General features: G+C 41.9%; 1 protein-coding gene across 1 annotated transcript; it reads right to left on the bottom strand.

Annotated features, from left to right (window-relative positions):
* Positions 1–106: 106 nt before the first annotated feature.
* olfml3a (olfactomedin-like 3a) lies at positions 107–10,534 on the bottom strand. The gene is made up of 3 exons (XM_056423404.1): positions 10,424–10,534; positions 8,776–9,103; positions 107–3,480 (listed from the first exon to the last, which is right to left on the bottom strand). Exons 1-3 carry the CDS (start codon positions 10,532–10,534, stop codon positions 2,696–2,698), a joined length of 1,224 nt encoding a protein of 407 aa, XP_056279379.1. The 3' UTR covers positions 107–2,695.
* Between the last annotated feature and the right edge of the window lie 2,172 nt (positions 10,535–12,706).

The following is a 12,706-nucleotide window of genomic DNA, read 5'->3' as shown; positions in this document are numbered from 1 at the left end:
GGGCAGCGGCGGCTGGTGAATTTTGGGGGCGGGGGGGGGGGGCTCAGTTGGGCGACGCGGTTTAAATAGCACTCAACAATGTGAAGAAAAGAGGTTTTGAGTAGAATATTGTAAAAAAACAAAGCTTTATTTAAAGAAAACACCGTGCTCAACACTGTCCAAAAACAACTATCAACACACTGTAACTTTGGGCATGAGAGGTTCAGAACAGCTTTAACCCTTGTGTTGCCTTAGGGTCATTTTGACCCGAATCAATATTACACCCTCCCCCCGCCTCAGGATTAATTTGACCCCATTCAATGTTTAATGTCGGTGTTCTTTCGGTAGTCAACAAACAAACATAAAGTGCTTCACACTTAAACTTGGAAAACAATATTAATTCTAATAATTTTCTGGAGGTTTTAATTGCTGGCGTCAAATTGAACCCAAAGGGTAAAATATGTTAGTAAATATAAAGGTAACAGGAGGGTGAAACATTGAATTGGGTCAAAATGACCCAAAGGCGGGGGGAGGGTGTAATATTGATTCGGGTCAAAATGACCCTAAGGCAACACAAGGGTTAAGAAACATTGGGTTGGGTTTCAGAGGTTTGCAAAATAAAAGAGTTTCACCCTCACATGAAAGAGGTTCAGAGCAGAATAGAGTCAGAAAGAGATCACATGTTACATTGGGTGTTTGACAGAGTAGACCCACTACTGTAAAGACAAGTAGCCTCCTCTCTTTAAAGTTGGCAAACTTCTCAATAACTCTCTGGTTAAAGTCAATCATGTCTGTAACCAGCCTGTTTCCATTATTCTTGAGGGAATGTGTCTGTTTTTCAGAACTTCTTCGTTGTGTTTTTGATGCCAGTTTGGTTTCCTTCTGCTGCTCTGCTCTGCAAACAGGGTTAGCTTCATGCTGCTAGCTAGTTAGCTCCATGCTCTTAGCTAGATAACTGCGGCAAGATTCATGCTTTACACTTGTCTGAAGCTCTGTAGATCCCTCACCCCGTTGTAGTCCAGAGAGTTTCAGTCCCAGGACTTTGGAACAACAGACAGGGGAAACTAAAGAGCGCATTACTCACTGAGCCTCCAGCTAACAGCTCCGTTAGCGACCTGCTCCTGTAGCTCCGTGGAGCTCTCTGGCTGAGGGAACGATACCGGTCTCTGATTTGCCGAATAGTCCAGTCACGTGACATAAGAAACTATGTCATTGGCCAGGGCGCACATTTTTGTGCCCCAAGATTCACGTTTCATCCGCCAATGAGAAGCCGTCCTTGCCGAAACGACCGTGAAATGTTTGCTCGCTGCCGCGCACACACGTTGGGCCGGCGGCCCGAAAATGGGGAGGGGCTTCTCTCCGTGAGGATGAGTGGCGATATGTTATTTATGTCACATTTAACTTAAGTGGTTGTTGACAGGCTGACGGTCTCCCACACACATTTAGCGCGTCAACACGGTATATTTGCTATTTAAATGATTTGGTATATAATGTTTTTTGACAGGATATATTATATTTTGTTCTTCTTTTTTTTTCATCTCAAAATTTTAAGAGGGGCGGCGCCCTAGCGCCCTCTATGGACGCACCGCCACTGGCGGGGGGGTAGCTGGTGGGTGGACGGGTCAGCGTCTACTCCAGAGCGGCGTCATTTCTCTAATTGGCACTTGTAGCGAGTATGAGTCGGTGGATTGTTGTTCATGCTTGTTGTAATCCAGTATCGCACAGACAACACTCTACGACAGTTTGACATTTGCTCTCATTCACATTATTTTGATTGTAAAATTGATCCCTAATGGCATTATTCATAGATTTCTAATATCATATTTTAGTGTTGAAACAATGTGTTTTAAACATGTGCTTTACAAAGGTCATATTTATTTGAAAATGTGGTGTGTTTTCATAGTAGAAGAAACCTGTTAAATCAATTGCCTCAGTTTATGGAGTCTTTCAAGACCTGCTAGCTTTGCCTACTATTGTAATGTTTCTTGATATAATCTTGTATCCCTTCCAACTGTTATGATAGCACTGAATTTCCAATTTTTTATTGAACATTTTGTATTTGTAATAACGGAAATGTTTGGGGAAATGTTCTGGTGACTGAAATTAACAGTTGTTAGTTGAGACCACTCTATTATGAGTTCCTAGATCATTATCAAGACTTTCAATAAGAGTAAACTGAACTATCAGACATTATTTCAGTCATAAATTGTTTCATTCTTTTGTTTTAACAAGTCTGAAAATCAACAGCAGTTTGTTGTTGTTGTTTTATCTCCCACGAGGTGTAATGTGTTATCAGTTCTGTGTGATATGATTCTCTATTCTTTGATTAAAAGATTTATGCAAAAATGGTCTCCATGCTGTGAGTTTTGGAGCAATACAACACAACATATAATAACAGCACAGCGAGGGGCTGAACAAGCAGGAGTAGGCACAAAGGAAATGAGATTTTGTCCAATCAAATGGTCAAATTAAATGCAAAGCAGACCTCCCAGCCCCTTAGTGGCATATTTCTTTCTGTATATATTACACAAGAAAGATAATCAAATGAATAAATAATACTTCAAAGGCTATTTCCTTTGCTCAAACATGTGAGATGTTATGGGTGTGCCGTCTTCACTCGACCACGCTGCTGAAAGACTGATGGCACAGCAAGTGTAAATGTACGGCTCCTATTTTTTCTCATTATCTTTGAAAACACGACACTACTTCCCTGCTGTCACACCAGGAGTTTTGTTTTCATGGTCAGTCTGTAAATGATTTGGTAGCCGTCGTCCCAGGCGTAGAGTTGTTGTTCCTCCGGGTTGTATTTCAGACTGGCGTGGGCCCCGTACCTCCTGGGAAAGTAGATCAGAGGGGCCTCCTCGCTGCTGACCATGTCGTTGACATCAAAAAGGCACTGGATTCGGGAGCGGCTGGCCAGGCGTGTGTTGTAAACCACGTAGACAGTCCCACAGACTACGAAAGCCGCCTCTGCGTTCTCCCGTGGGCACCGGGTGTCCCATATGTGTTCTATATCGAGCGAGTCGCGGTCCATCTTTGCAAGGTGGATGTTCGGTTCACTGTCACTGGTCGCGTACAACAGCCAGAGGCCTTCATCATCTGCTGCTAGGTCTGCAACCGTTTCTGGATTGAGGTTGTAGACAGGGGCGTGGCTCTCCACGGGGAACATGGCGGCGTCTGTCACCGAGCCAGTCAGCAGGTCATATTTGACCACCTGCACGTCAGCGTCCTCCTCCTGCTGTATGTAATACAAATAGCCATCGTAGACGGTGCTGCCAGGACCTCTCCAGTCAGAGGGAAGCCGGATATGTCGGCTGCCGGTGACGCCAGGAGAGCTGGAAAAGTCTCGTACGGAGTCGAACTGGAAGAGGTTGTCCCCGGATGTCCCGTTAAAGACGTACACCTTGGACGACCTGGGGTCTCTGGTCCACATGCCTTTGGGACCGCCAACTCTCTTCAGGATCTTCACTGATCGGATGCCAGAGATGATTTCCACACAGTCTGCAATAAAACACAAAGAGAATAGTTTGACAAACGGTTAATTCAGATCAATATCCAGTGATTTTGTTTCACATAAGGAGACATTTTATTTACTAGCGAGGAGAAGCTTGGAGTACAACACACACAGAAGGAGAGCAACTTCTTTATCTTCTCAGGAAGACATTACGCCACAATATCTGTGTACAAAAAATAGTTCTTTGAACAATGTATTCTCGTGGGAGTCCTCTGATATAATCAGCTTCATTAAAAAGTTTCTGCAGATTCATAAAAAGGCTGAATTTTGAGGTTATAAGGAACACAAAACATTTAGGATATTTCCAAAGGATATAACTGTGAAGCAACACATATATTTGAATCAACATGTGATGACAGTTGGGTTGTAAGCTAATGTATCCAGGGCACAGACAATCAAGATCTCGTAATAAATAAAACCTAACAATGTTTTGCTGGTTTTTAATTCAGTCGTGAATGTTGTGTTACATATTTAAGGCTATAAAACCTCTCAAGAGAAAACAACAGGGGAGAACTGCATGTTGCATTCAGATGTTGCACCATAGCTCAATTACATATACAGGACTGTCTCAGAAAATTAGAATATTGTGATGAAGTTCTTTATTTTCTGTAATGCAATTAAAAAAACAAAAATGTCATGCATTCTGGATTCATTACAAATCAACTGAAATATTGCAAGCCTTTTATTCTTTTAATATTGCTGATTATGGTTTACAGCTTAAGAAAACTCTAAAATCCTATCTCATAAAATTTTAATATTTCCTCAGACCAAGTTAAAAAAAAGATTTATAACAGCTGAGTGTTTGTCAAGGCTCAGGAAACCCTTGCAGGTGTTTCGAGTTAATTAGACAATTCAAGTGATTTGTTTAATACCCTACTAGTATACTTTTTCATGATATTCTAATATTTAGAGATAGGATATTTGAGTTTTCTTAAGCTGTAAGCCATAATCAGCAATATTAAAAGAATAAAAGGCTTGCAATATTTCAGTTGATTTGTAATGAATCCAGAATGCATGACATTTTTGTTTTTTTAATTGCATTGCAGAAAATAAAGAACTTCATCACAATATTCTAATTTTCTGAGACAGTCCTGTATATCTATTGTGAAAAAAATTATATTAAAAATAGATATTTTACAGTGTGAAGTTAATAAAATTGTAATAATTTAGAATTCTATCTCCCAGCAGGCACGAGGATATTTCTGTAAAGTTACATTCCTGAGATGAAATGTGTATTTGCAACCTACTGTAACATTAGGAAAACATCAAGCAGCCATGCAGCAGTGAATATCTGGCTCTCCAGATCAAAGGAAAGAACAAACAGTGAGGGAAATTAGGCACAAAGTTATATGTAATGAGAGGAGGAATGGGTACAGCACATAGAGAGCCCCCCCCCCCAATGCATCCTGGAGCGAAATTAACACTGTACTCACACATCTGAAATGGGTCGCTGCAACGCTGTAAAGCGATTTGGGTCACTTGAACATTTACAATGGTTCACTGTGTTCAGAGCGAACATGAGCTCGGAGAGTAACACCGCTGACCTCAGGGCAGCTTCCTGTCCCTCCTCTCCACAGAGACACAGCTCCAGATGCACACAGAAACTAATAGAGGAGCCTTTGCTCCGCATTGATTTGATTGACTATGACGGGCATTATGATTCTGAACGTGATGAAACTAGATCATTCTTAAATATATGTGTTATTGATTGTCTTAAGTCAGTGTGAATAATGAAGACATCTGTTTTCATTTGGTTTTGCAAGAATAATCGGTGTGTAGAAATGGTACGAAAGGAATTTAATGATCCTTCTATTTGCCTTTGGAACTAAATCAAAATATTGATCTTTTGATTCAAGGAGCCAAGTATAGTGAAGCAGAGCGGCAGCCATGAGCTAGCCTGTTAGCCACGCTCACATGCACTAACAGGCACGCTCACTCGGCCGACCCGGCCATTGAATCAAAATACAAACAAGCTCTGATTACAACACACACGTAGGGAGAATTACTTAATTATCTGCTCAGGTTACTGAGGTTACATTTATACCTTTACATAGCAATTTGTTGTTTGCTGCTATATTAATGCTCTGTATATCATAGCCTATGCAGAACGTCTGATGATTTTTCACGTCACGCTTTGAAAAAGGGTTATAGGCCTACGTTCCTGTATTACAAAGAAACAATGAGCGTCACAGCCTTATTTGGAGCAGCACACCTTGGGATCTGAAGATTATAAAGACAAATGCTGTGCTCAACCAGCGCATGCAGTGGAGTAGCGCTGCTGAATTCAATGAGTTGCATCAGGCCACATTTCTCCTGGAAAACATTCTGCCCACTGACTCTATGCACTTCGTTTAAATGACTTGTAACAGCAATGTGTTTGTTTCCCATTTTCCAGAGGCAACTGGTCTAGAGAGACTGTGGTGTGATGTGAACGCACAAACCATATATACATATATATATATATATTAGTGCTGTGAAAAATAACGCGTTAACGCGTTATGATTAAATAGTTAATTTTTTTAACGCATTTAACGCATGCGCAGAATGAGCTTCCAATACGTCTGTTGTTGGTCGTCTCTAACCAGCAGCATGTCATTTTGTCTCTACGTGTCGCGTTAACACGACTCCGATCTCCGTCTCGCGCCCCCCGCCCCCCTCCTCGTCACCAACTCTTTTCGGCTCGCACGCGGCAGAGCTCAGCCGCGATGCGCGCACACTGGTGAGCAAGTTATGTGCACCACTGTGTATAAATCCGTCTTTTGTCATAAATCTTCATGTTCTTACAAAAATATACCGAGAATATCCGTAATATGTGATTAATCATGATTAATCCACAGAAACCTGTGATTAACCTGATTAAAATTTGTAATCGTTTCACAGCCCTAATATATATATATATATATATATATATATATGGTTCTTTGAAATAAGTTTTTTTGAGAAATCATAGGTTAGGGCACTTATAAGCTTGATAGCTTCAGCCTCGACCCTTTCGGTCAGCCACTTTCTTCTTTTGTTGAATTCTGATTGTTGTATATTTTGCTGATCGAAATAAACTAAACTAAAATAAACTAAACTAAACTAAGGGGTTAAATAAGGGCCCCATTTGTGAATCCCACAGAACCAAACCCACCCCGGGATGGGGTGTAGGAGTAATCACACGAGGTGATTCTCGCCAAACCGTCCCACCCCGTTGGGGAGGTCGGCGATTCATAATCAGACTCGCCTATGAATCGCTCCTCCCGTGTAGGCGATTCTGAATCGCCTATCGCCCACCGCTCCTGTGAGATTCACAAATCCCTGCTGCTTTGCTGGAAATCACTTCTACTTACAGACTCTGGTTCGGGGCTCCGTGACGTCACTAGCACCAAAGCGCTTAGATGTCACGTGACAATGTTTCCATGGTGACGGACAAGGTCGCGGAGATCGAAGGCACTGACAAGAAGTGACTTGATAGCTGGTCACTGTCTGTGATATGCTGGTCTAACTTGTTTGTTTAAGACAAGAATGAAGGCGCCAGTCATGGAAAAACCCGCTACTGCCCCTACTGGCGAACACAAGTATCGCCCTGCAGCCACTTCAGGTGAAAGCAGGATAAGGAGGTGAAATAAGGGTGCCACTTATGTATATATGTACTTATGTGTGTGCATATATATGTATGTGTGAATGTATATATATATATAATATATATATTTACATATGTATATGTACACTTTTTTTGTTTGTATATATATATTTATAAAGAGCTCAGCCGCGATGCGCGCACACTGGTGAGCAAGTTATGTGCACCCCTGTGTATGAATGTATATATCCGTCTTTTGTCATAAATCTTCATGTTCTCACAAAAATATACCGAGAATATCCGTAATATGTGATTAATCATGATTAATCCACAGAAACCTGTGATTAACCTGATTAAAATTTGTAATCGTTTCACAGCCCTAATATATATATATATATATATATATATGGTTCTTTGAAATAAGTTTTTTTGAGAAATCATAGGTTAGGGCACTTATAAGCTTGATAGCTTCAGCCTCGACCCTTTCGGTCAGCTATTTTGTTCTTTTGTTGAATTCTGATTGTTGTATATTTTGCTGATCGAAATAAACTAAACTAAACTAAAATAAAATAAAATAAACTAAACTAAGGGGTTAAATAAGGGCCCCATTTGTGAATCCCACAGAACCAAACCCACCCCGGGATGGGGTGTAGGAGTAATCACACGAGGTGATTCTCGCCAAACCGTCCCACCCCGTTGGGGAGGTCGGCGATTCATAATCATACTCGCCTATGAATCGCTCCTCCCGTGTAGGCGATTCTGAATCGCCTATCGCCCACCGCTCCTGTGAGATTCACAAATCCCTGCTGCTTTGCTGGAAATCACTTCTGCTTATAGACTCTGGTTCGGGGCTCCGTGACGTCACTAGCACCAAAGCGCTTAGATGTCACGTGACAATGTTTCCATGGTGACGGACAAGGTCGCGGAGATCGAAGGCACTGACAAGAAGTGACTTGATAGCTGGTCACTGTCTGTGATATGCTGGTCTAACTTGTTTGTTTAAGACAAGAATGACGGCGCCAGTCATGGCAAAACCCGCTACTGCCCCTACTGGCGAACACGAGTATCGCCCTGCAGCCACTTCAGGTGAAAGCAGGATAAGGAGGTGAAATAAGGATGATGGGGGCAAGGTACTAACACACTGCAATACAATAACAATTCTCATAACAATATTTGCCCTTAAAATATCCAGGGTGCCATTCATGTAAATATATACTTATGTGTGGGCATATATATGTATGTGTGAATGTATATATATATATATATATTTACATATGTCTATATATATATACATATGAATATGTACACATATTTTTGTGTGTATATATATATATTTATGTAAATATATACATATTACCCCCCCCCCCCCCCCCGTCAACAACTCCTCACACTGGTGAGCAAGTTATGTGCACCCCTGTGTATAAATGTATATATCCGTCTTTTGTCATGAATCTTTATGTTCTCACAAAAATATTCCGAGAATATCGGTAATATGTGATTAATCATGATTAATCCACAGAAACCTGTGATTAACCTGATTAAAATTTGTAATCGTTTCACAGCCCTAATATATATATATATATATATATATGTATATATTTATATCCCATAGGTTCTGCTCGGTGCCAGAGCTCCCTCGTGAATGGAAATTAAAGATCAAACGCAGCCATCCCATGGAGCCCGTTTGGCATAAGTGTGTATGTACTTCTCTGCAGCTCACCAGAGACACTGGAGTGCAGCTCTTCCCAGTCTTTATCTTCCTCATCTTCCTCTTCCTCTTTCTCTCCTCTGCTCTCCTTCAGCCTCCAGGCTCCCTGCTCTACCACCTTGTCTGCCTTATTGGAACAGGCCCGAGGGGAAGTCTGGATCTCCACGCAGTCCACCTCTCGCTCCACCCGGTCCACACGGACTGCAGCTCCTTCCAGGTCTTTGAACATCACGCTGTGCTGTCCTCTCATACCGTCCATCGTCTCCGCAGTTAGCTTTTTGAAATCCAGCAGCTCTGTGTGGTAGCGATGGGATTGTTCATGCCACAACTGCATGCCATCCTACCAGACGAGAGCAGAGCAAAACAAATGTTGAAGTAAAGTGTGAGAATAAACTGTAGGATGAGTTTTTTGTCTTGGTTTTCTCTTAAGCTAAGGTGATGGCTGAAGCTCTGTGTGGTTTTACAGTGATGCTTAGAGCTAAATACTAATATCAACATATTAACAGTCACAATGAGGATGCCAACAGGCTGATATGTGGCTGGTACAATGTGACCTGGACTTACTTTAGTGTTCTAGCGTTCCAATATTTCACTTTCATGAAATAGAATACAGTTTCTCAGTGTGCGATTGGCACCGTCATGGTGACAGATAAATTATTTAGAGCAAGATTTAATAACAGGCGGTCTCCTCCGCCACAGATTCATTTTCTTCCTTTGCTTGCTGTGGGCCTGTGGTGAAATGGAAATGAGAGTTCAATGAAAACATATTTGATGAATTGCCGTGTTCATATCAATGCAGAAGTTGAACCGGCATATTGGAATTGAGACTGGAGGGAAACCATAGGGGGTTGAAGATAGTGGGATTTAGCTGTAAATAGAATGCGGATAACAGCTTTAAGATTGTCATTTTTGCATTGCATCCGCATTGAGGATGAAAGAAAAAAAATTTGACATTGAAAATATACGGCAAAAGAATAAATTACAATAATTATTTAAATGAGATGAAATCCCACACCGAGGCAACCAGTAATCCTCTGGCATTTCATATCATAAGCCCACAAAAGTCTTACACACACTTTGCTGTCTCATAACCTCACTTTACAAACACAAAAGTGAACTCTCAGCAATGTGATTCCTTCCCTGAGGCACTTTGTTGTAACACAGCCCATTCTACCTCAGCAGAACACATCTTTCCTTGATGATGTTGGGATGTTTCACACCAAGGCAGCAAAGGTTGAGCTTGTTCTCATTGCCGATGTGTCATTGTTGGACAGAAGCTGCACGTTACACGCATTGATTCCTTCAGAGGCCCCTGTGAAGTTGACGAGCTGGGCACAGATTGCATTAATTGGACTGCATTAGTTGATACATTCAATTCACATCGGAGGAAGTGATCAGGAACGTATATCAACTTGTATTTCTGAATTCTAATAATTGTTTGTTCAGACGTCTCAGTGCGTCAATTTAAAAAATAAATGTGTTATTCTCTTACTTCTCTCACTATTATGTACCAAAGATACAGAGGGAAATTGTAGGCACAGTCCGTACTTGGCAATAAGACCTTCTTTTGATTCAGGGACATCTTTTCTGTCACTCAACTTGTGGAAAACTACAGTATATTGAACAAGTGTCAGTAATTTAAAGTAGTATTGATTCTTACCTCAATGGCCAACAACCTGTTCTCCAGATAATCCATCAGCCCCTGGTAGTAATACTGGGCTCCAGTGAAAGTCCAGGCGGTGGAAACAAGGAGGACAAACACCAGCTTCATTGTGAGCCGAGAAATGGGGACAGCCGAGTTTCTTTGTTTGTCCAGAGTTTAGATGCTTCTTCAGGTTTTACCTCCCAGGTCTGTCCTCAGAGCTTCACACAACCTATAACACACTTTGTAGACAGTGTAACTGCATGTGCAAAGACGGGAGAAGGATTGAGTCCAAGTAAAAGGCCGCTCTGAGAGTTCCCAATTCTTTGACCGCTCTCACTTTGCTGGAATGTTTTCACAAACTCTCAGGGAGGAGCCTTGTGCCTCTTACCCCTCTATGTCTTCAAAAAGTGAATTTGCTTGCTCCACTCGACCCTGTGGACATTCTGTAGGCTATACTGTACTGTTACTTCTTGCAAAGTTTAAACTAACTTAATAACAGCAGGGATACAGTCTGGATTCTGCAATTAAATTAGTTATGGTGCCTGTCAAGGCCGGTAAGTAGCCTACAGACAAAATAGCAGACAGCAACAGTTCAAGGATTTATTGATTTATTATTTATTCATGGCAAGCCCAAACAGAGTTGTAAAGAGTCCACGGGAAAGTTCTGGCAGGTACTCAGGGACATCCAGATCTAGGTCAAGGTCAAGATCCAGGGTGCATTGTTCAAAGGGACGGCCAGAGAAGCACAACCTTGCAATATTGACAATCTGGATGGGAATGGGAGAACAATGGCACGGTTATATACTGCAAGACTAACGAGGGAAATTGGAAACAGGTGAGCAGGTGGGCAGGGAAGTCGGGAAACATGTAGGCATCGAGTGGACAGGTAGAGAAGGGCAATGAAAGGGTTTGGGGCAGTGGGAAAAGCCATTGTGTTATTTTGGACAACGCACAATACAAATTGTTGCAACCTCAGGTTATATAAGGGCATTGTGTTTGTGTATTACATGCTTTAACCTCACCCTCTCTCTCTGGTGAACCCTTGGTAACCCTGAGTTGCAGGTGAGCCTCTCCGATGGAAGGTATCTGAAGGTATCTCATTTTCTGTCAGAGCTTTCTGTGCTTCACTGCGTACATTAAGGTGTTAAAAGACAAAGTAACAGAGTCACAGCACTTCCTTTGCTGCTGAAAAAGTCAATAAAGTATATAAAACATACAAAAAAGATGAAAAGACCATCATCTTCGCCATCATCACATTGGAACAAAAAAACACACAATGAGGTAATTAGATAAAGAGAGAGTTTCAAAAATGCTATTTCATCAAGAAAATGTGTTTTCAGTGGAACGCAAATTGTAGAACTTGTACCAAATTGCATTTGTTTGAAAGTTAAGAGAATTTGAAGGAATTTGCATGGGCAAGTTTGCTCCATTAAACAAGAGTCAGACATCTATGACTTCACCAGTTCCCGGGGTGGATCCGCCTTATTGGTTTCAAACATACAGCCCCGCTCACACATTGACAGCTAGAAGTCAATAACACTTTGCTTCTTGGAAGGAGATTGCTTTTCTTCGGTGCGCGAAAACAGCGTCTCTTGTAGATCATCAGTGCAGGGTCAGTATGAGGGTTTGATTACATAGTGATCACACTGACTGACAATGCCTGACCTTTCAACCCAGGAGCAGTGAGAAACTTTTTTTCTTGACTCCATGTATCCCCCAGACATGGACAGATTATGAGTCTACGGGCCCCTGGATGCATGACACAGCCCACCTGTCCGACACAGGAGCAAGACACTCAATCTTAAAGACACACAACATGGCTACAATTGATGCAGCAGCATTAAGGGTCTCTTCTTAGAGATTTCGGTCTCCGTTTAGACGTGTTGCGTCTCTTTGTGGCCATTGAGTGTGTCTTTGTAGATATTTTGTGTCTCGTTGTTTGTGGTCGTTAACAGTGACTTCAGGCAGAGGCTCTGGTCCAGGAGCCCCGTGCCCTTTACGTGGTAGACCTGTTCACTACCTTCTGACTATGTAGGTCGCCGCTCCGCTTGCCCCAGCCCTCTTTCTACAGTCAGAGATGTTTGGGTTTAAGGCTGGCAGCTTGTTGCTGTATCATCATAGTTTGATTAAGGGCCGGTGCCAGGTACTCATGCAGCCCACTGACTGTCTCATCATTCTTTTCTTTGATTGTCTCTTGGCCTCTATCATCTAATAGTCCTGAACTGAGCCACACACCCCCTGTCTATTTTTATGCCAACAGACAGCAGACTGGCCTGTGAGTGTCGTCATGGTAACAAA

The sequence above is a fragment of the Pseudoliparis swirei genome, chromosome 9, assembly GCF_029220125.1.
Source record: "Pseudoliparis swirei isolate HS2019 ecotype Mariana Trench chromosome 9, NWPU_hadal_v1, whole genome shotgun sequence".
Taxonomy (NCBI): domain Eukaryota; kingdom Metazoa; phylum Chordata; class Actinopteri; order Perciformes; family Liparidae; genus Pseudoliparis; species Pseudoliparis swirei.
The sequence above is the reverse complement of the archived record's forward strand: the minus strand, read 5'-3'. Positions and strand labels throughout refer to the sequence as shown.

What these genes read in the sequence shown, in the direction of transcription:
- olfml3a (XM_056423404.1), bottom strand. Translation starts at nt 10,534, where the DNA reads ATGAAGCTGGTGTTTGTCCTCCTTGTTTCCACCGCCTGGACTTTCACT. An exon ending in ACAGGTTGTTGGCCATTGAG is followed by an intron (nt 9,104 to 10,423) that starts GTAAGAATCAAT and finishes CTCGTCTGGTAG; the next exon opens with GATGGCATGCAGTTGTGGCA. An exon ending in GCTGCACTCCAGTGTCTCTG is followed by an intron (nt 3,481 to 8,775) that starts GTGAGCTGCAGA and finishes GTTTTATTGCAG; the next exon opens with ACTGTGTGGAAATCATCTCT.